The following is a 22112-nucleotide window of genomic DNA, read 5'->3' as shown; positions in this document are numbered from 1 at the left end:
GGGACACCAGAGGAGGCGGTATGTGCGGTGGGCGGGGGATGTCCCAGGGATCCGTTTAGGTACTGGTGAGTTTGGGAACACAGCTGTATTCAAAGACTGTGGTTCTGGAGCCCAGAAGACCCAGACTGTAGAGGAGGGTTTTGAGGCCACAGGAATGATGAAGACTCTTGAGGGGGGCAGTATGGTGAGAAAAGAAGTGAGCTAGCTGTGAAGTCTCAGGAACTCTGACGATTGAGGAGCAGGCAGAGTACTGCGGAGAGGAGGCCCGGCTGGCTCAGTCGGTAGAGCATGTGACTCTTGTTCTCAGGGTTGTGAGTTCAAGGTCCACGTTGGGCATAGAGCTTACTTAAAAAAATCACAAAAATCAAGATAGGCAAAGGAGTAGAGGCTGGCTAGGAAGCCAAAACAGGGCAGCCAGAAAGTATTAAGGACTAAAAAGTATTAAGGACTCCAGCAAACTGGAGGCAGACGGGTGTAAAGGATCTTGAATTTTCCTCTCCTTGCAAGTTAACAAAGTAGCCTGACTTAGTTTCATAAGTGTGGGCAGTAGCTGCGAGACTCTTGGATCAGAGACAGTGGATGGTTTATTACCCACAGCAAAGCAGTACCAGCATTTCTGTCGGTTTCCCAGGCCCCCGTTTCTCCTGGTGAGTTTGAATAGGGCCAGATAATGCGTGTAACATGCACAGTGGTTGTGTTGCAGGAAAGGAGCTCAGATTAAGGGGACCCAGATCTTTCATAATGGACAGTAGGTATGCCTACCTTTTCTTGAGAAGGAGATGCTATCCGTATCTTCAAGGCCATTCACTGTATTAACTTTGAAGAATATTCTGGAACAAAGGCAGTTCCTGTGCTTGCAGGTCATGCTGAACTATGAGGTGGGAGACGGGGAACATGGTCTTCCCACAGCCCATTTGAAGTGGGCGGTGTGGGAGCTGGGAGGAAGAGTGTGACAAGGGCCGGAATAGCTGACTCTCGAACTGTGCTGAGGGGGGTGTCACTGGTGTTTTAAGGCTAGAGATCAGGTTAGTGTGGACAGAACAGTGAGTGGAAGTCTGGAGAAACGGACTTCGAGAATAGGGTGATTCTCAGAAAACCTTGTCCAGAGCTTCAGAAAGAAGTCACGGCGCTGCGTGTCTCACTGGGGCTGGAGGCCGCCGCCTGTGGGGAGCCCGGCGGAGGGCTGTGTTGTGGGCCAGAGGGGCTGGTGGGCGACTTCGCGTCCTGCCAGGTGCCAGCAGCGGGGGGGACACGGAGCCTCTCCCGAGAGGTGGGCACTTGGTAGGGCCACCGCTGCCTTCTCAGATGGGGAAGGAGAGGCTCCCCAGTGGCTGGGCTCGTGGGCGCCGGGGAGGAGCAGGAGGTCGGGCGGTCTGGCGGGAGAGAGGAGCCGCTGTGTGAGGAGAGCAGGGGAAGGCAGAGAGAGGCCCCGCTGAGGTCGCTCGGTGCTCACGCTGACCCCCTTGTCTCCGGGGTCGCGGGGTCCTGTTCCTCCCTCCTCCTCCACAGGTCAGCGCCGCAGAAACCACAGTGACTGTCATAGCCGCGGGCCGGCAGCCGACTGAGAGCCTCCTGCGCCACTGTGGGGAGGCGGGTGGGGCAGCGACTCGGGAAGGTGGGCGCGCGCTTGGCTAAGATGCTGCCGGTGACTCTCCGTGTGACCCGGCGGTTCCGTCGGAGCAGCCCGCCCAAGGGCAGCGACAGCGCTGACCCGCACGCAGACTCCGGAAGAGGGATCCCAGCGGCGCGGCCCCGGCCTCCACGGGGCGGGGTGGGCAGGTTGGCGGCGTGCACTGCGCCGCTCTCCCGCAGGAACAGGGCCTGAGCGCGCGCGGGCCCTCGTCGTGGCGTGGACGCGCTTGGGAGCGCGCTCGGGGAGGGTAGCCCGACGCCCCCGGCCCCCCAGCCGGAGACCGCAGGGCTGGCTTCCCGTGGTGGGGGTGGACGGGGAGCGCTGTGAGCCCGCGCTGTGGACCCCCCCCCGGGGGATGGGCCGCGGTGCGGGGAGAGCGCCCGGAATGCTGCCCCCTCGCAGGTCCCTTGCTGTCCTTAGCGGCCTGGAGGCCGTTGGCCTCCGGGTTGGCTCCTCGGTGAAGCGTCTGCCTCCGCCTCTGGTCGTGAGCCCAGGCAGGGCCTGGCGTCCAGATCCGCCAGTGAGCGAGCCAGCGAGGTAGAGAATGGGCGCATGCGTGAAGCGGGGGTGCGGGGGTGGTGTGAGGGGGGGCAGGCGGACGGGTGGTGTGAGGCGCGGAGGGAGGGTGTGGAGGCCGGCATGTCGCCCTCGCTCCTCGCATTTGGCCGCGGGAGGTTACAGCTGAGTGAGCCACACGTGCGGCCTCGTGCATCTCGGTGACAGACCGGCCTGTTCCCGCCGACGCTCTCGTAGCGTGCGTGTTTGCTCGGGCTTTTGCGTGCGATACTGAACTTCCAAGTGATGGAGTTAAAAGCCCGCGAGACCACTAAGGTGATGACAGAAACAGCAGCCTCGGCCCCCGAAGAAGGCCGCAACTCCCGGCAGAATCGGGTGGTGCGGCGGTTCCTCTGTCCCGCTTCTGCTGACCGCGTGCCGCCTGGACGTCCTTGCCTGCCCGGGCGGGGACCGCGCTGCGTCCCACATGCGTGTCTCCTCCCCGCCTCCCTCCCGTCGCGCCCGCGCTGGGAGCACGGTGTCGGAGGCCTTGCCTGAGCGACTGGGGTTGCCCGTGGCCAGAGCTCTCTAGGCTGGAAACGGTTTTCCCTTGGAGTTCAGAAGGCTTCGCTCCGTGGCCGCTTAGCTCCGCGCCAGCCCTCGAGACACCCGGGCTGTCCCGCGTCCCGTCTGCGCCTCCGGTCCCCCCCCCCCCCCCCCCCGTGGGCGCGGTCGTCCCTGTGCTGTCGGCCAGAGCCTCTCGAGTCGTGTTTGCCTCTCTCTGTTCTTGTGGGTTTATGGCTTTATTTCTTTACTCTTCTCTCAGTGGATTTCAGGAGCAAGTGGACATAATTGCCAAGTTTGCTGTATTTTATTAGAAATTTGAATAAATGCTTTTTGTGAAGATCTTTAAACAAAAAATATTCCTGTCGTCGTTTTTCCAGAACGGTTAACTACATAGAAAACCGGTGTGTGTGTGTTTGCTTCTGTGACAGTGTTTCCTTCCTCAGTATTTCCGAGTGTTTCATCAAAACATCTCTGCCCGGCGCTTCCCCGCGTCTGGAGGCGGCGGTCGTGGTTCTGATGGAGGGAGGCCGAGAGCTCGCGCATGCGTGCGGCGCTTCCGGTCCTGGAGACTCACGGCTCCGCTCGGTGCCTGGGGCTCCTGTTGCCGGCGAGAGCGCGACTGGGCTGGAGGCCGCTGTCGGGTCGCACCTGCCGTGCGTGGCGGGTACAGGCGTTCAGTGCGGTGTGTCTGGCTGCGTGCTCTTTTGTGTCCTCACCTAGAACTTCGTTCATCTTTAACTTCTGCGAGGTAAACGTCAGTCCCATCCGTAGGGACGGAGTCATGACCCACTTTGTGTTCGTCAGCCGGTTGTCAGCGTTGCCGACCTTCGCTGGAAACACTTTCACCGGTTCCGGAACCTGTAGATGCGCCTCAGCACACATGGCTGATGTGTGACGGGACTTTAAGAAGTGTCGCTGCACTTTATCGTCGCTGCTACAATTAATGGCGATTCCCTCTTGTGATGTGGAACGTGGTCCGTGTTCAGACTTCCCTGGCCAGTGGTGACTCCGGCTCCGTGTCCCTGGCGGCCGGTGCACGCCCCCTCACCGCTTTCTCGGTGCCGCTCTGGTGTCCACGCAGCCACGCGCGTCGCTCCGGTCGCTCCTTGGCGGGTCCTCTTCCTGCCACGCTGCCCCCGTTGGCGGTGGGGGGGGGCGGGGGGAGCCGGCTGGCTGCCTCAGCGTCCGGAGGTGCGTGTGTCTGCGAGGACCCTGGTGGCGGGCTTGGCTCTTCGCGTTCCTCAGAGCAGATGACGTCTCCCCCGTCCCGCGTCTGACGGTGCTGGCCGTTGTGGCGGGCGTCCGCGGGCTCCGTGCGTTGAGTCGGTGTGATCACGTCTCACTGTACGTTCCAGCGCCGTCCAAGGCCCTTTTCGTCATGTCCCGCATGTGGGAGATGCGAGTGACACGCTCCCTCTTCTGTGTACCGGCTTCCGCTCCTCTCTCCGGAGGAACTTGCTCTTCGCTATTTGGGTCCTTGAAATGAGGAAGGACAAGATAAGGATTGATGTGTTTCCCGCTTTGTGAGTTTTCAGGGTCCTGACTTGCTCGAGGAACTTGCATGGCCGTCACAAGGGTTTTTTCCAGGGTCCTCACGAACTAAGGGCTGTTGCTGTGTTTGATGCATCAGTGACTCCGATTCTCACGCGGACCCATCAGCGTTCCCTTCGGGTTCTGACACGGGATGTCCCAGATGAGGGAGGAACTGCGGGAAGAACTCCGGTGTATTCCTCCTGGTGGGAAAACAGTAGTTAGCGTAACAGCAGCTGGAGAGGCCGGGGTAGGGGTGGGGGCCTTACTGGTGGATCGTCATCTTCGGGGCCTTTTCACTGAACAGAGCTGGAAACACACGTTTTTTTAAAAGGAGAAAATAAATCATGAGTTTGTACCTATGATTCCAATTGCAATGGAGGGTTTTTTTGTTTTGTTTTTAAGTTAGCTACTCTGATTTTTACACTTCTGTTTCATTACTCTTAAAAGTCCTGGTCTCCGGGGCGCCTGGGTGGCTCAGTGGGTTAAGCCTCTGCCTTCAGCTCAGGTCATGATCTCAGGGTCCTGGGATCGAGTCCCACATCGGGCTCTCTGCTCAGCGGGGAGCCTGCTTCCTCCTCTCTCTCTGTCTGCCTCTCTGCCTACTTGTGATCTCTGTCTGTCAAATAAATAAAATCTTAAAAAAAAAAAAAATCCTGGTTTCTAGCCACAGTAACACAAGTGCTTTTTGTCTTCCTTCCCTCATGTAGGGCAACTTCAGGCTGCACTCTCTGTGCTAATACCCGAACGTAGTTTTCTTTGTGGTACTTTTTGTCCTTTTTACGTGTCTTGCTAGGGAGATAACAGCCAAAATGTTATGGGAGTAGATACTAACTTTTCAGTTTGTCCTTTCATTGTTCTTTCTGGAGACAAAGCATATGTTATTCTTTATTTAATATATTTGTAATATATTTAAAAGCTTTTAGTGGTATTTTCAAGTAATATTTTAAAGATAATAAAATTAAAATATGTATTTAATATATAATTTAAAACTTTATAATTGTTATACCATATGTGTGTTTTTACACTTTTTAAAATGCCTTTTCTTACTGAAATGGTAGGGTGCTGTGAACATTGTTTTGCAGTGCGTTTTCTCAGAATGGTACATTCTGGAGATCATTCCTTACCGACATGCAGACATCTTCGTCCCTTTAGACAGCAGCGCCAGGGTCAGCTCTGTGGGCCGCCGGGGCTCATGCAGCCGGCCCACACTGACTCAGTCTCAAATCTGGTGTGGGACTTGGGTGTGATTGAAAACTTGAGGGTCTTGGAGTCTGTGTCTCTGATATACTTAAACGAGGACTCCAGGGTGAATGACAATTAGCATGAAGTGATTTCACTCCAATAAGCACCTGATTTAAACTAACCACTTTCGATGGCAATCTTTAAAATTTATTACAGACTTCTATACAGTTTAGGGATGTTTTCATTATTATATTTAATTCGGATTTTCTGTGTCTTCCCCAATGTTGAGTATTGGTCAGTCTCACGTGCCCATTTCAGAAATGTGCAGCTCTTTCACGAATGTTTAATCTGCTTTTTTAGCAACTTGACTGATATATGGGAAATTCAGATTTAAAGTGAGCCTGGTATTAACATAAACGGTGTTTTCCTCTGTGTTTATTGCAACTGAGTAAACGGAGCATCCCTGTCTTTATCTGAGTTTTTACTGTTGCGATTTTTATAGTATGCAGTTAAGACTATTCCCCTATTAATAGTAATACTGTCTCTGACTCAGATGTTCTGCCTTACTCAATACGGGTCCTGTTGGAAGCTGCTGTGCGGAACTGTGATGGTTTTTTAATGAAAAAGGAAGATGTCATGAACATTTTAGACTGGAAAACCAAACAAAGTAATGTCGAAGTGCCCTTTTTTCCTGCCCGTGTTCTTCTTCAAGATTTTACGTGAGTGTTAGAGTGTTTCCTTCATAAATTCAGACTCCCTGGTGGTTGGCTCCGTTTGTAATTCTGAAGATTGGTCCATAAATTTAAAGAATTGTCCTGAGAAACAAACTGAGGGTTTTAGAGGGGAGGGGGTGGGGGCTGGCTGAGCCGGGTGGTGGGTATTAAGGAGGGCATGGATCGCTTGGAGCACTGGGTGTAATATGCGGACAGTGAATCTTGGAACACTGCATGAGAAACCAGTGATGCGCTGTACGCTTACTAATAGAACGTAACAACAACAGCCCTTTCTAAACTACAGCAATTCAGTACAAGCGAGGTGCTTGTTTCTTGCACTCTTTATTGAAAACCTGCTTTTGCCGAACTCTACCTGCTCGTTGTCTCCAGTGAGTGCGTGGCTTTCTCAGAGTTAGGCAGACCCTACTGCGCAGCTGCTCTACCGTCCCTCTCCACGTCTCCCCCATCACAGGAGATGCCCGTCTCCTCTCTTTCCCTCCTTCCTAATCCAGTCTGTCAGCAAGTGCTGTGGACTCTACCTCTGCGACGTGTCCTGAGCTCACAGACCTCTTAGAGTTTTCCGCCCCCGTCCCGGTGCTGGCCCCGGCTGCCCTCCCGGGACTACCGCTCAGCTGTTAGTGTCTCCAGCCAGTACCCCTGCTTGCACTCTTACGGTCTGTGGTTGTCTTCATGGTAGATCATGTGACTTAATTAAAAATGTTAACCAGGGTCCTGTCATTTCCCTGTACGCCGGTGGATGTTCATCACACTTAGAATAAAACCCAGAGTTAGCTAGATAAATAAGAGCCTCCCCTCAGCCCCCCAAATCTGGTTTGTACGCCACTGCGCTTTACACCCCGTGTGCGCTGCTATGAGAGCGCTTAAGATAGCATTCAGGGCCGCAGCTTGCCTGCACACTCCTGTGTGTCCGGCGGGGCCACAGGTGCCTGGAGGCGGGTACATCTAGTCGTGAGCTCAGGTTCCTGAGAAGGCTGTGGGAGGGAGGAGGGATCTCATGAAGTTTAAGACAGGGAAAGAATTCCGTAGACAGGTCTCTGGAAATTTTCTTTTGCCTCTAAAAGTCCTCTCTTGTGTTATTTGTGGTACTCAAGTTCTCAGTAGCATTGATGCTGATTCTTACGAAACCAGGATACACGAACTTTGGATAACAAGTGCGTAATCCAACACAAGTGCGAACTAGAAAGGGGTACATTTAGATATAAAAGTGAATCAGTGTATATTAATTATTTGAGCATATGAAAGTACCATTCAGTCCACAATTTTCATCATTTTTTATTTGTCAGTGGAATACCAGCAATGGTGGATTTTGCTGCTATGAGGGAGGCAGTAAAAATTCTTGGAGGTGACCCGAGAAAAGTTCACCCTGCCCGTCCGACGGATCTCACAGTTGACCATTCTTTACAGATCGACTTCAGTAAATGGTGAGTGAGCACAGATCTTTGTGGAGTCAGCTGTGCGGGGCAGCCGGCAGCCAGCCCCCTGGTTAGGGGAAAGGGGTTAGAGCCAGATTGCACCTGAGTGAAGGCTGTTGCGGTCAGTGCACACTGATCTAGAAAAAGAGCCGGTGAAGTTTATGTAATGATGAGTTTGTTTAACGGAGCCTGAATTTAGAATGGTATTCATGTTTGTAGATTTCTGCTGCATTTTTGGTAAAAATGAGTGAGCCTAGAACCTGCTTTGTGGAGTGAATTCTTGTTCATTATGTTTTGTTTTTTAACCTACGTGTCTTCAAGAGAGAATCTGAAGATAGGAGGGAGCCATGAATGTCTTTAATCGGTGGTAAAAATCACAGTGCTTACTAAAACTCTGTTTTTCCTCATCTTCTATTTAAAAGGTCCCTGTGACCAAGTTCAGACTAGAGAAGACCTAATTCTCCTGTGATCTTTTGCACAAGACCAAGACGATTGTCCCAGCCTGCGAGTGCTTTTGCCCTCCAGATTAGTTAGCCCTGTGGCTCTGTGCTGCTTTTAAGTTGTTACATGGGAAAAAACCCACTTGGGTGCTTGCTAAGCGTCATTTAAATTGTCATGGAAGTACATGAAAATTATTTTCTTAGGCACGTAGAATTGTGTTTTCATCTCCGTAAATTTAAGTCACCTATTTCTGTTTTTTTTTGTAATCTGAGACTTGCTTTTGAAACCTGAGTTAAATGCTACATTAACATTTGAACAACATTTTCTTAGTTCCAGATAACATCGCCATGTGTGTGTTTTTTGAGACGCTAACTTTGTGTCACTTTTAAATGATCATATTCTGTTTCCTTTTCTGGAATGCTAGTGCAATACAGAATGCTCCGAATCCTGGAGGTGGTGACCTACAGAAAGCAGGAAAGCTCTCTCCGCTCCGAGCGCAGCCCAAGAAGCTTCCCTGTAGAGGCCAGACCACCTGCCGGGGACCGTGCGAGTCCGAAGAGCCGGGCCGAAACTCAGGAAGATTTTCTTCGCAGATTGAGAACACACCCATTCTCTGTCCTTTTCATTTGCAACCAGTGCCTGAGTATGGGATTTTTAAAAAATAACTGACTAGTGCTGGGTTATTTTTCAGTTACAGAAGTCCCACCTTTTCCCGTCCCCTCCTGGTTCCTCTGACGTAGGCTCCTCCCGTCCCCAACGAGGCTGGCCGAGATGCTAGTGTCTGAATCCCACACCGATTTCTGTTCCGCAGGAAGAAATTTCTTCAGATTTTTCTATGATATATTTCATTTTTATGACTAACGTAGGCAGAAAAATGGGATCTTATCTTAAACTCTGAATTTTTTGTTTTAGTGAATATGTACCATTCACATGTTCTTTATTCATTCACATTGCTATTATGAATTCCCTGTTCATAGTTTTAGCTTTTTTCTCCTACTAGAATTCTTGTTTTTTCCAGTTGAATGGAGAGCTTGATGTTAAGAATATTATAACGGTAAAAAGCCTTTTACCATTGCCTGTATGGTGCTATGGTAAGCAGTGAACCTGCCCAGGAAAGAATTCTCTTCTTGGGAGTTGATAAAATTTGCCAATAGGTAGTTTAAAAAAAAAAAAAAAATTCTATACTTGAATTTTTGTATGCTCTAAAGTTTCCAGACTCTGTTATTTTTAAGAATTACGTTGTTTACCCCGCTGTCCGTAGACTGGCAAAAAATTTTTAAATTTAGTAAGAAAATGACCTACTTCTTCAAATTAAAAAAATGTAACACATGTGAGATTTAGGATAGCTAAGAATAATACCCATGCACATCTTATCCTGAGAGCCTGTGATATATTAATTCATGTGTCTGTAAACTGGTTCTTTCAGATTCTCTGGGGTTGTGCAGCTGGGGGCTTGGTATTTCTGAGAGGCCTCCGGTCGTAGTGACCTCACACGCTCTTCCTTTCTGGGAACTCAGTGTAATGTGTGGGTTCCTCAGCATCAGATGAGGACAGTTTTATGTAAGCAGCCCTTGTTCCTGTGCCTAGCTGTCCCGTTGTTAGGTGCGTGTGGACGTTTGAGATGAGCATCCCTTCTTACACAGAAACTAACTTCCTGAAAAGGTCTTACCGATTCAAACACCCTTGAGGTGTTTTTTGGTTGCCTTTTCATGACCGGCAGGGTATGAAGTGCGAAGATGGTGTATTTTTAATTAAAAATACAATCTGGTATAACATTTCCCCTCAGTTTTGACTCCAGATTACAAAGAATTTGGATGGATTTTCCTGTGGTCTCTGGCTGTAGGGAGACAGTGGGTCTCTGTTGTGCCACAGGGCCTTGGTGCAGCATCGGGTATAGACCCAGACGAGGAATGGATGGGGAGGAAGTGGGCACCGGAAATCATTGCTGAGTTTAAAGTCGGGTTCTGAGCTTGTGAATGAGGGACACTTCGTTGCGGTACAGGCTGCGGGATGTACAGCAATCGGACCAGCTCCCAGAGTCCTTGGGAAAATCTCAGTCTAGATGTGATGGGGCCTCAGGGGATCACTGAGCTGTGAATCAGTCATGTAATCTTTGCGTTTTTAAAAAAAGTTGATGAGTGAACATTTGTAATGGTCTGGACCCTGGAGGACAGGTACAATTTAAGTTGTATTGATATCCTAGTCAACACTTGACTACCAGCTGGAAGGAAACTGCTTAAAACTGCTAGAAATAATTCTTTATTTTCATTTTTATTTTTTTTTAAAGATTTTATTTCTTTGAGAGAGGGAACAACAGGGGGAGGGGCAGAGGGAGAAGCAGCCTCCCTGCTGAGCAGAGTCCCATGTGGGGCTCAGTCCCAGGACCCTGAGATCATGACCTGAGCCGAGGGCAGAAGCTTAACCCACTGAGCCCCGCAGGCGTCCCTAGAGATCATTTTTTAAATGTCCGTTAGATAAAAGTAGCTTCCTGAAAGTGGCACAGTTTACTGCTTGCTAGTGGGTTGTTTTTACCTCTTAGTTTAAATAATGCATGTAAAATATGTTTACGACCTATGCAAAGTAAACTGCCACTTACACAACAAATAGAACTTTCCCTCTCGGATGAGATGAACGCAGTTTTGCTCAGAGCTTTCTGCACGTGCGCAGTGAGGCTGTAACACCGCACACCAGGTGTGCGCGCGCTGACACACTGGCTGCTGCCATCCTCTTCCTCCTCGCAGAGGGGCCCCGAGGATGGCTGCTGTGTTACTGCTGTTGGCTGCTGTGAGGGTTGCAGTCGGCTCGCACAGCAACGTAGGGCAGTACGGTTTGGGGGCTGGGGAAGGCAGAGCCCTGGAAGTAGCTGCCGTGTGTGCTGCTAAGAGCAGAGCTTCCTTGTTGGAAGGAAACCGCCGATGCTGAGAAGTCTAGTAAACTGCTGTTCTGAGAATTTTTTAAGACGTGTTTGTGTGCCTAAGAACAAATACTTAGAAACAAGATAAGCCTTTTCTGTGATCCATATGTTTAATGCCGGATCTTCTTCCTTTTAGACCTGAAACAGTGTTAAAAAACCAAGAAGTAGAATTTGGCAGAAATCGGGAGAGACTTCAATTTTTCAAGGTACACATGATTTGGGGGGAATTTTTATATTTTTATATTTTTTGTATTTTATATTGAAATTCACAGAATATTGATGTGTGATGTTTATGTCCTTTAAGTTAATGGGTTTTTTTTTAAGATTTTATTTGATTTATTTGACAGAGCGAGCAAAAGCAGGGAGAGAGAGAGAAGGAGAAGCAGACTCCCCACTGAGTAGGGAACCTGATGTGGGGCTCGATCCCGGGAGCTTGGGATCGTGACCAGAGCTGAAGGCAGACACTTAACGACTGAGCCACCCAGGTGCCCCTAAATGAGTAGTTTTTAAATGCTTTGTGGGAGTAGGACCTTTTCTTCCTTCAGATAAAATCTCAGAAACCCCAGTATATAAAACAGAATGAAAGCAGGTGGCTATAATTTGAGGTGTGGGGAGGCTTTGTGCTTGTCCCCCACTCCGTCCGAGAGTCCTTGGGGCACGGTTGAAAACCACCATTTATCTGGACTAGTCGAACATTTCCCTTTGACTTAATTTAGCTTTAATCTGCACGATGAGTGTATGTAGGGTCAGCGTCTGCATTTGTCTTCATGTGTCTACTGTAAACTTGGACCATATTGAACGTTGGTAAAATGTTTTTAGTGTCAGTATTTACTCATATTTTGACCATGAGCACAAATTGAGACACTAACACTTGGATTTTTTAAATTTAAACACGATATAGTGGAGTTCAAGAGTTTTTAAGAACGTGGCTGTGATCCCTCCTGGAACTGGAATGGCCCATCAGGTCAACTTAGAGTATTTGTCGAGAGTGGTGTTTGAGGAAGACGACCTCCTCTTCCCAGACAGCGTGGTCGGCACAGATTCTCATATAACCATGGTGAACGGCTTGGGGATTCTGGGCTGGGGTAAGTAATCCACTCAGTACGTTTAATTCGCGGGGGAGACGGTGTCAGGAACAGTGTGCAGGAGCGTAGGTAGCCGGTCTTTCCAGGCTCTTTGAGGCCGTTTCCTCACCTGTAATAGCGGTGACAGAACGACTCTGGACCTGAGGATGTGTGGACAGTGTGCCCCGCGCAGCACTGCCGTCACGGAGTGGCCGTGGCGGACGATGTGGTTACTCCCTGGTCCGAGTCCCGCCGGGCTTCTCCTGGCCTTCCTGAGGACTCCAGATCCTTAACAGCTACTGCCTCTGGCCGCTCCCACGCACGCGTCTGAAGACGAGTCGTTGACTCCCCTGAGTGGGGTGTGCGTTCCTGCCTCCTGGCCTGGCCCGGGCTGTTCCCTCGGGCAGAATGTGCCGGGTCTCTTACACGCGTCTGGAATGCTGACTTCTTTGGTCTCCGTCGTCAGACGGAGCTTCCTGAGGTTCGCCAGTGCTGGGTTCTGTTCTGTGTGTGGAGCAGAGTCCAGACGCCAGATGCTGGTCCGGAGACCAGCATCACAGACGCCACATGTTCCCTGCCTTTAATAGAACGTTGACACCAGTTTGCTTCAGCCCTGTGAGTGGAGTCCTTCTTTTGGGGAGACTGGGTACACGACCACAGTCCAGAGTCCCGGCGGCTCTGAAGGGCTGCGTGAGGCAGACAGGCGCCGAGTGTCCGAGAGCAGACGTTACAGCGAGAACACCCGCGCTCTTCCGCATGCTGCGCTCACCGTCTTCTGTATTGCTGCAGGGGTCGGAGGCATTGAGACTGAAGCGGTCATGCTGGGTCTGCCCGTTTCTCTTACTCTGCCGGAGGTGGTTGGGTGCGAGTTGATCGGCTCATCAAACCCTTTCGTCACGTCCATAGATGTTGTGCTTGGCATCACAAAGGTAATTGTGCCAACCGCGTGACATGGCGGACGTTACGTGTGGGGCCCTGCGAGGGCAGGGTTGGGCTCTGTGCTGCCTCCTCCGTGCTCTGGCCGTTGTGGCCCTGGCCTCTTAGTGACCGTCACAGGAGCAGCCGCAAACACAGAACCCTTCCTTGGCGCTACTAAGTACAGAAATGCTGGCTGTGCCTCTTTCATTCCTTGCTACAAGCCTGGAAGGGTGCTACTGTGGCCGTCCCCATTTCAGTTCTGAGAAAACAGAGACACCCTCAGGTTGAATGACTTGGCAGAGGGTCACCGGGCTGAGCCATGAGTGCTGGAACAGGATGTGTCCGGGCTCCCAGCCGTCAGCCTTGTTGGCCGCGTGAGTTAGAGAATCCTGTTGAGGAGAAGTAATTGCATCTCTCTAATACCTAACCGAATCATTTGCCCTTTAGAAACTATTTCTCTCCTGGAGAACATGGACTGTAGAAGTGTGCCACTGTCGAGACTGCCCGTTGGCTGTTTTAACACTTCTAAAGGATAATAGAAAAACTTAACCTGAACTTTAAAAATATTGGTACATGCTGTTTAACACATGTACTTTGGAGTTTCCTAGTGAACAGTAATTCGTAAGTCTCCATTCTAAATTTCTGGTTTTCAGTTACTTTAATGATTAAGTCCATTTTATTAAATAAACGAATGTGGGAGCTGTCCCACATACAGCACCAGCTTGGATCCTGGAGTCTGCACTTTTCTGGTTAGGTTATTGGTCTGAAGGCTTTTAGGATTCTCCACAGGGAAAGAAAGGGCCCAGCTGCCCTGCAGACATTTGCACAGAGCCTTCTGCCCTAACTGAGAACGTGGTGGCACCGTGCAGAAGTCATGGGTGCAGTGTATGGGACCGAAAGATAAGTTAAATTGACAATTGCAGGATTATTCCTAAAAGATAATGAGTATCTCAGAATGCTTTTGGAGAAATCTGTACTTTCCTTTGGGTAACCTGAGAAGTAATGCCACTTTTTAGACTTCTCTGGCTATGTTTTTTTGTAACAAGATTACATGTCAAGTTTTTTTTTTTTTAAGATTTTATTTATTTATTTGACAGGGATCACAAGTAGGCAGAGAGGCAGGCAGAGGGAGGGAGGGAAGCAGGCTCCATGCTGAGCAGAGAGCCCAATGTGGGGCTCAATCCCAGGACCCTGGGATCATGAGCTGAGCCCAAGGCAGAGGCTTAACCCACTGAGCCACCCAGGCGCCCCTACATGTCTATTTTTAAATTTTGGTGTGTTGATATAGAACTTAAGTCTATCACGTATGTTCACATTTATTATTTTCTTTCCTGAGATTCTGTTCTATTCATGATCCTTACAGGATTAATCCCATATTATTTTTCTGAATGTGTATTGTGGCACCTTCTGAATTTGTTGAAACAGTCTTTCGCTGAGTGTGTCTCATGTGCACTGCTCTGGTCCTCAGAGCGACAACCATGAACATAGAGAAACATCTTAGCCTTTTATACACGCGCGGCTTAAATGGCCCCTCGCCCCTCTGCACTGTCAGGGCTGAATGGGACTCTTGGGTTGAACGTGGCTTCGCTCCAGGTTACCTCGCTAGGCATCTCCTGCCCCAGACTGAGCCGTGGTGTCATTAGGCGAGCCGCTGTTGGGGTTACTCGGTAATAACTCAGAAACGTGACTTTACAAGGACGTGTGAGAGCCTGTCAACATGAAGTTTACCCAGAACAAATGATGCTGTAAACACTTGGAGCAGGGTTGGAATTTGAAGAATTTTTGTAGCCAGTATGTATTTTATTTAATTGCAGTTTCATCAGCTTGTTAGTGTTCTTTACATCTAAGGTGCCGTCAGCGGTTAGTGCTGTTTCACGCACACAAAGAGGAAGGGCTGCCCGCTGACGCACACATTGTTGTGTCTGACCTCTCCTCGATTTCAGAGACATTCGCGTGTGGATCTAGCCATTTCCAGACCTTAGGCGCTTTGTCCCCTCCCCAGTGGTGACAGTGGGTCAGTCTTCTGTGGATCCTTTATCTTAAAATACCTGCAAACCCAGAGGGAGTTGACGTTTGATAAGAACAAGAGACGCTCTTTTATGCAGTGTCACTGGTAGGGGTTAAAAACTAGGTCTTGTGCTTTTCCGAGAATCCACGCCAGTCTTACTAACTTTGTGTGCGTTTCTGTGTTTCCCTTTATTTAGCACCTCAGGCAAGTAGGAGTGGCTGGAAAGTTTGTTGAGTTTTTTGGAAGTGGAGTTTCGCAGTTATCTATAGTGGATCGGACCACAATAGCAAACATGTGTCCAGAATATGGTGCTATCCTCAGCTTTTTCCCTGTTGACAATGTGACATTAAGACATTTAGAACACACAGGTAAGAAGATGAAAGATCGGTAGGGTAAATGTGTTTGCACGTGCAGTGTGTCTGTCTGAAATTTTTCCTAATAAACAACTACCCATGCTTGGTGTTTAACATCCAGGAAATTACCTTATCTTGAAATAGTGGCTTTCAAATAAACAGCCTCAGATGTCTTTAAAGAGTGTTGTGCCCTCAAAACTCCGCCCCTCCCGTGTGACCCATTTACAGTGATCGAGAGGGAGGAGTCCTGCCCCTGGTCAGGGCCTTACTTCTTACAGGGAGGACGGCTGTCGCAGCCTTTGCGGCGGACGGAGCTGCGGGTTGGCCGGAGGTGGGCGAATGCGTCCTCACATGCTCACGGCGTCCCTGTAACGGGAGCAGAGGAGCCACCAGACGGAAGTGTCTGGGGACCATGCTCTGTCTGAAGAGTAACACAGTTTTGTGAAAAGTGGCGTAGGTTTCCAGGGTCCATATCTTTTTTGTAGCCTGGTGGGCAGGAGGTCGGACCTTCCTGTAATGACGGCTCAGTGTAGAAAGTAGCCGCAAGCCCCAGACGTGCTCCTGTACCCCTCGCACTGCCCACTTCCCTTTGGCGAGCGACTAGTCAGAGCCGAGCTGGGCCGAGCTGCTAGTCTCTGATCGTAAGTGCATTTGGGGGATGGAGTCCAGTAGTCTTCATTTGGGGGCAGGTTTTATAAGTTAAAGGGTCATATGGCAAAATGGACCATTGGTCGCTGGGAATGTTGGTAGGAACGGTTCTCATCAAGTGCGGAGCTTCCTTTCAAGGGGATTTGGTTGGTAGAACATTGAGGGAGAGATGGCAGAGGTGCCTCCTCCCTTGCATGTCACTCTGGCTTGTGTATTAGTGACCTCTTCCTGTGACAGACTTCCCTGAAACTTCATGGCTTACAACAGCAGTGACCACCAGTGGCTGCATGGTGTCCGCGGCCTCAACCGTGAGACCTGGCGCTAGGCCCCGGGGTCCTGTAGGTCGCTCACCCGTCAGTGGATGCTTAGTTGGGACTGGCTGCCACGTCTGCATGTGTCCTTTCTTACTCGGTGGCTTCTCCAGGGCGGGGTGACCTGGGAGAGCGAGCACCAGCCAGACGGCCAGGGGTCTGATAGCTGAGGTCCACGGGGCCGATTCTGCCCCTTGATGGAGGGATGTCATTGTCACACTGTAAGCATATACAGCTCGGGTGTATACCGTTAGGTCATTTGCTGGAGAATACGATCTCCCACCTCTGTGTATTCCCGTGAGGCTTGCAGAGAGCAGCTGCCCATTGCTACCATCTAGATTCTTTGCCCTCCTGGAAGGTCTCGTTAGGCCTCTGGTTTTCTGCTCATGAGACTTCTTAGGCTTCATTCATGTTCTCATTTTGACTTTTATATTCACATTGGAAAGTAATGAGTGTCCTTCATGGTGGGTGATAATTATATTCAATGTTAGTGATTTATGTTCTGCGAACTATAGGTTTCTTGAGATTTATGGAACTGACTCAGTATTTCTCAACTTGACTCTGATTAACTTTTAAAGGGGGGCTACAAGTTTTCATGACGGGCAGAATTTTTACTGCTCTGGAGAGTAATATCAGCAATTTGTAAAGAACATATTCTGAATACTTAGTGCGCAGTGTCTGTTTCTTACTCATTGGAATTCAGCACCCTTACCCTCACAGAGTTCAAAATTTCTTACAGTATTTTTGTCCTTGTTAATTCCTTCTAGGTTTTGACAAGGCCAAACTCGAGTCAATGGAAACATACCTTAAAGCTGTGAAACTGTTTCGACACGACCAGGATAGTTCAGGAGAACCTGCGTACTCCCAGGTGTGTGTGGAAGAGCTCCCTCGTGGCCCGGCCTCCTGGGTGTGGACGCCAGCTCTGGGCCTGCATCTCCGCCGACCCCCCCCACCTCCTCCTCCCCCGTTTGCTCAGCTCTGAAGTGGGAGGCTGTTCTGAAGGGCGGACATACGTTAGATGCAAGACATTAGAGTGGTTTTGGGCACGCAGAAAGTGCTCAGTGGATGTCATTATCATCTAACCAGTTAGTGTTAATGTGTGACTCTGCTGAGGTTTTATTAATTCAGTTCTCGTAGATTTCTGTTAGTGAATTTTACAACATTTTATTAAGTCTCAGTTTTTAATATTCAAAATACAAAGTTGACTCTTACTCTCTCCCTGATCTTTTTCTGCTTTGTGATAAGAGCACCAGGATGTGCCTGTCTGTTCTGGGGGCGCCTGCATCTGGTTAGCGTCTGCATGTCGCAGAGATGTGTCATGAAAGGAATTTACGGTTATGTAAGATACTCTGTGATCTAGGCCAGTATTTACCTGTTGGAAATTTGTATTGGGAGTAAGCAAAGTTCACTTTCAGGGAAGTTTGAATTTTCGTGATCCTCCTTTTCTAGGAGTGTGTCAAGTATCTCCAGCCACTGGGTATTGTCAAAGGTCTGGTTAACTGTTAGCTGTTTTCTTGGGGGGAGTCATTCTCTGCCCCAGCTGTCTGTCCTCACAGTGTGCATCCCTGCCTGAACTGTATTTCTGGGCTCACTTGCCTCTCCTCCCTCTAAGAAGGCAAGGAGGCTCCCGGGGGAGGAGCTGGTTGTGGTCTATAGCTCCAGCCCCTGGAGCCGTGCCCGGCCTGCAGCACACAGGACGGGCAGACAAGCGAGGCCGCATGGGTATAGTGCAGACCAGTGTAGCGCCCGCAGGACCGGAGTCCATGTAGCCTTTGGGCACATCTCTAACTTGACTCATCGTTTTCTGGTCCCTCCCAGCTCTTTATTTTAGTGCTTTGTCCACTTTGTAAAGATGGGGAAAGAAGAAAAATGAAAACTCTCACATTATATAATAAGAAGGAATAAATCTGCTTATTAAAGGCCTGACCAGATTAAAGAAATAAAACTGGAACCTACCAGGATGTTGATTCCAAGACACACTCATTAAGATGCAAAGACAGGGCTTGACGGGTCCGTAAAGTGAGGCGGCAGCCTGGTGGGCATCGCAGCCAGGGCCAGAGTTGACAGGACTGAAGTTTCGGGAAACCCGTAGTGGAGAGAAACTTCGTCTGAACTGTTTATGCCCACATAAAACGGGCAGAGGAAAATGGTGGAAATGCCAGAAGAAATGCACAGAAACCTAGCTGGGAGGTTGGATTTTAAGATGGTTTTTTTAAAACCAAGGAATAAAAAGCCCAGGCCTTGCTGGAGACTGGCCAGCTAGACACATTGGAACCAGGAAGAGAAGGGTCCTTCTGCTGTGTCCCTCCAGTACCCTGTGTAGCCAACTTAGTGCTACACACGCGGAAGAAGGAGCAGGGTTTCCTGAACCCACCTTTGTTGTCACAGACGAGGGAAAGGTGACTTTGGAGCACAGAAGCAGTAGACTGACAGCTGTCACAGGCATCTGCTTTATCAGCAGGCATCTGTGACAACAGAAAAGAAATCAGGGGAACAAAATGCTCTGTAGACTGTATGGCTGGTGTTGGGGCAGTTTGCATGCTGATCTGCTCCTCTCAAATTGGCGAATGTTTGTATGTTTTGTTTCACGGATTAATTGAGATTGTTTCAAAGTCTGTTTCGGGGGGTGTAGATCACCATTACAGCAAGTGTGGATGTATTTATTCTGCTTCAGGAAGTAGTGCTAGATTACAGTCTGTTCCTAACAAATTCTCATTGTCTTCTCTGCCTTCTCATTTCCTAGGTGATCCGGATTCGTCTGAATTCAGTAGTTGCATCTGTCAGTGGTCCGAAGAGACCTCAGGATAGAGTTGCTGTGACGGACATGAAACGCGATTTCCAAGCTTGCTTGAATGAAAAGGCAGGTTACCGCACCACCACCTTTGTCAGTAATTACTGTGTGGAGTGATAGAAGACCAAGTACTTCTTGTGCTGGGGGGCAGAGGGCCAGTACTTTTTGTGCCAAGGGATAGAGGGCGAGCACTTCTTGTGCTGAGTGATAAGGGGCAAGTACTTGTGCTGAGTGGTGGAGGGGCAAGTACTTCTTGTGCTAAGTGATAGAAGACCAAGTACTTCTTGTGCTGAGTGGCAGAGGCCAGCACGGGCCTAGACTCAGGCTGCTGCTGTGTTCTCGCATGTGGGGCGCACCCCATCGGCCCCCACACCCCTTCCTGTCTGAAGCCGGGCAGTCATTTGGCGCTGTCCCCAGGCCGCTGGGAGGGTCAGATGTGCGTCATGCCTGGAGTCACAGTCGCCCAGTTTCAGGCGCTTGGTTGCTGCACATGGTCGCGGCTCTCTGGCATGGTTGCGGAGGGGTCTGCTAGGCTGCCCTGTGGTCAACGTCTGACCGCCCTCCCCCCCACCCCGATGAAGAGCGAGCTCTTCCCTCACGCCCATACGGCTGCTGAATGTACCTGAACAACGCGCGGCCTCTTTGACTTTCAGGGTCTGTGCTTTCTGAGAATCAGGGCTAAGATTGGAACACTTGCTCTCTTGAGAACTGGAATCTGCACTCTTTCCAGAGCCTCTCTCTGGAGTTTGTTTGCTGTTGCTGCTGCTGTCCTGTTGTGCAGGAGTAAAGCAGTGTGATGAGCACGGTGCTCCTCGCTCGCTCCCTGCCCCCTGCCTTCCGCACCCCAGTCCCCTCCCTGCCCCCGGAGCAGGGCCAGGATTGTGCCCTCTGTTGAGAGTCTCGGTCTGTAGGATCAAACAGACAGCCGCAGAGTCGGTAAGATCCGGGTCCTGGGGGGTTCGGAACACCAGCAGGCTTGTGTTGCGACCATTCACGTTCCTGCGCCAGCCGACTTAAGATGACCACGTGTCGCGACCTTCAGCACTGCTCACGCGTAGGCAGAACTCCAAGTCTGTTTCTCTGCACGTACCCAGAATGTCCGTATTTGTGTGCATGTTTGTGTAGGTGGGATTTAAAGGCTTCCAGATTGCAGCGGAGAAGCAGAAGGATAACGTCTCTATTCGTTATGAAGGAAGTGAGTACACCCTGTCTCACGGCTCTGTGGTCATGGCCGCGGTCACCAGCTGCACCAACAACTGTAACCCGTCCGTCATGCTCGCCGCAGGTAGGCTATCCCTTTTGGCCGTTCCTTCCCTGTCCTGAGTGACTTTACGCTCCTGCTACACTCCCCTTATTTCTTGGATCGTGTGTGGAGAGTGGGGTCTGTGTTTGATATTGAGAGACATTCTGAGAGTTTAATTGGGTCTCAAGGAGCCTGAGTTTGATTGAAGTTACTTGTTTTCATTCCACAGAAGGTAAATATTTCAGTTTAGCATCCGTCCGTTTTAGGTTATCTGCTTCCGTAAATCGAGAAGTAGTTACTTAGCAGCCCTCTTGATGGCTGAGCCCAGCAGTGCACTAGAGCCCACCGAGAATACAAGGACAGAAGGGTTGAGACAGGGCTGTGTTGTACGGATGTGACACCGTCCATCGTATAAGGTTCCGTCTGCCGTGTGGAATTGCCATTAGGATGGTGCTGGGAAGGGTAGTGACACGCACTGTGCGTGTGCGGACTGGCAACACGGCCCCGTTCGCCGTGGCGTGAGGCTGTGACGGCAGGCTGCACCGACTTCTCAGTGTAAAGGCTAGTGTGTCAGTGTAATCCTGTGTGTGTTTTAAATGAAACACATCCGCAGAGTAAAATGGACAAAATAGTGAGTGTGAAGTGACGCGTTTGGGCTTCATCCCTTGCATGCGTTGGAGACTGAGCTCCCAGCGCCGCCCTAACACATCTCTGTTGACCACGCAGGTCTCCTGGCTAAGAAAGCCGTGGATGCCGGCCTGCACGTTAAACCGTATATAAGGACGAGCCTGTCTCCAGGCAGCGGGATGGTCACACATTACCTCAGCTCCAGTGGCGTGTTACCGTACCTCAGTAAGCTCGGGTAAGTGGGGGCGCCGCTGTGGTGTGCGCTGGGACTCAGTGGTGACGGAAGCTCCCGTCGGAGGCTTTCCCGCGCAAGGAGAAGGCAGGAAAAGTTGGCTTTGTTGTACTCGTCACCTCTCCATGGCCACGTGGCCTGAGGCCTCAGCCCTCCCCAGCTGCAGCTGTTGGCTGGGCGGATCCGAGGAGCAGGGCAGCGTGTTGGCCCTGGGAGGTTGAGGTGTGGCCTCCCGTGTACGGATGCACAGACAGATGTGAGGACAGACACACACAGGACTGGCTCCGGGCAGTGGTGATTCCGGAGTTGTGGAGGCCAGTCGCCAGCAGGATCAAAATGTGACAGGCTGCGCCATTAACAGACTAGAGTGTCTTAATCAACACTGTGAGGTTACCGGGTTTGTCAAACATGGGTTCAGTTGTCCCCAAACTTTGTAGAAACGGACTTTCCCATTTTTCACGGACTCAGAAGAAATAGCAGATGCGGGCTGCGCATCCTGGAACCTGTTAGCCTTGGCTCCGTTGCAAGCCCGATGACTTACAAAACCTGTTCTTGCCTTTAGCAGAGGGGCTGCAAGTAATTTGGAGAGTCATGCCTGTAATTTCTTAGTTCTGCTCTCTGGGGACTCCTGTCCGGGGCTTCCTCTGGGGTTTTGCTGGTGGGGAACGGAGAGGTCTGCTTGCATTGGCAGCCCCAGTCGCAGGGCCCCCGCTGAGGCCTTGGCGCCACTGTCACTGTCGCGTTAAACCCTGGGGGAAGCACCGTGTCCATAAAGGTTGTCTTGGCTGTGTTTGGGGAGCTGTCCTGTGCCGCCTGCAGGTTTTGTGTGTCGGGTTTAGGCGACCACGTCCCCCTCAGCGATGCCCTGTCAGAGTTCTCGTGCTGAGTCCCGACGACACGCCTGACGCCCAGCCAGGCAGACCGATGGGGGTTAACCCGCGTGTCCCGTGCGCGCTCAGGCAGCTTGTCCCGGGGATGGCAGCGAAAGACCAGGCCAGCCCTTCCT

The 22112-nt window shown here is 50.5% G+C and overlaps 1 protein-coding gene across 1 annotated transcript in view; it reads left to right on the top strand.

Annotated features, from left to right (window-relative positions):
• IREB2 (iron responsive element binding protein 2) overlaps positions 1-22112 on the top strand; it is a 41756-nt gene that overhangs the window by 8321 nt on the left and 11323 nt on the right. The window contains exons 3-13 of the mRNA XM_047738876.1: positions 5964-6129; positions 7428-7565; positions 8422-8640; positions 11048-11117; positions 11813-11996; positions 12765-12904; positions 15098-15269; positions 16981-17081; positions 18957-19073; positions 20130-20289; positions 20974-21109. Coding sequence (XP_047594832.1) covers positions 5964-6129; positions 7428-7565; positions 8422-8640; positions 11048-11117; positions 11813-11996; positions 12765-12904; positions 15098-15269; positions 16981-17081; positions 18957-19073; positions 20130-20289; positions 20974-21109 — 1603 coding nt within the window. The remainder of the gene's footprint in view (positions 1-5963; positions 6130-7427; positions 7566-8421; positions 8641-11047; positions 11118-11812; positions 11997-12764; positions 12905-15097; positions 15270-16980; positions 17082-18956; positions 19074-20129; positions 20290-20973; positions 21110-22112) is intronic.

This window comes from Lutra lutra, chromosome 7 (genome assembly GCF_902655055.1).
Source record: "Lutra lutra chromosome 7, mLutLut1.2, whole genome shotgun sequence".
Classification (NCBI taxonomy): domain Eukaryota; kingdom Metazoa; phylum Chordata; class Mammalia; order Carnivora; family Mustelidae; genus Lutra; species Lutra lutra.
The sequence above is the reverse complement of the archived record's forward strand: the minus strand, read 5'-3'. Positions and strand labels throughout refer to the sequence as shown.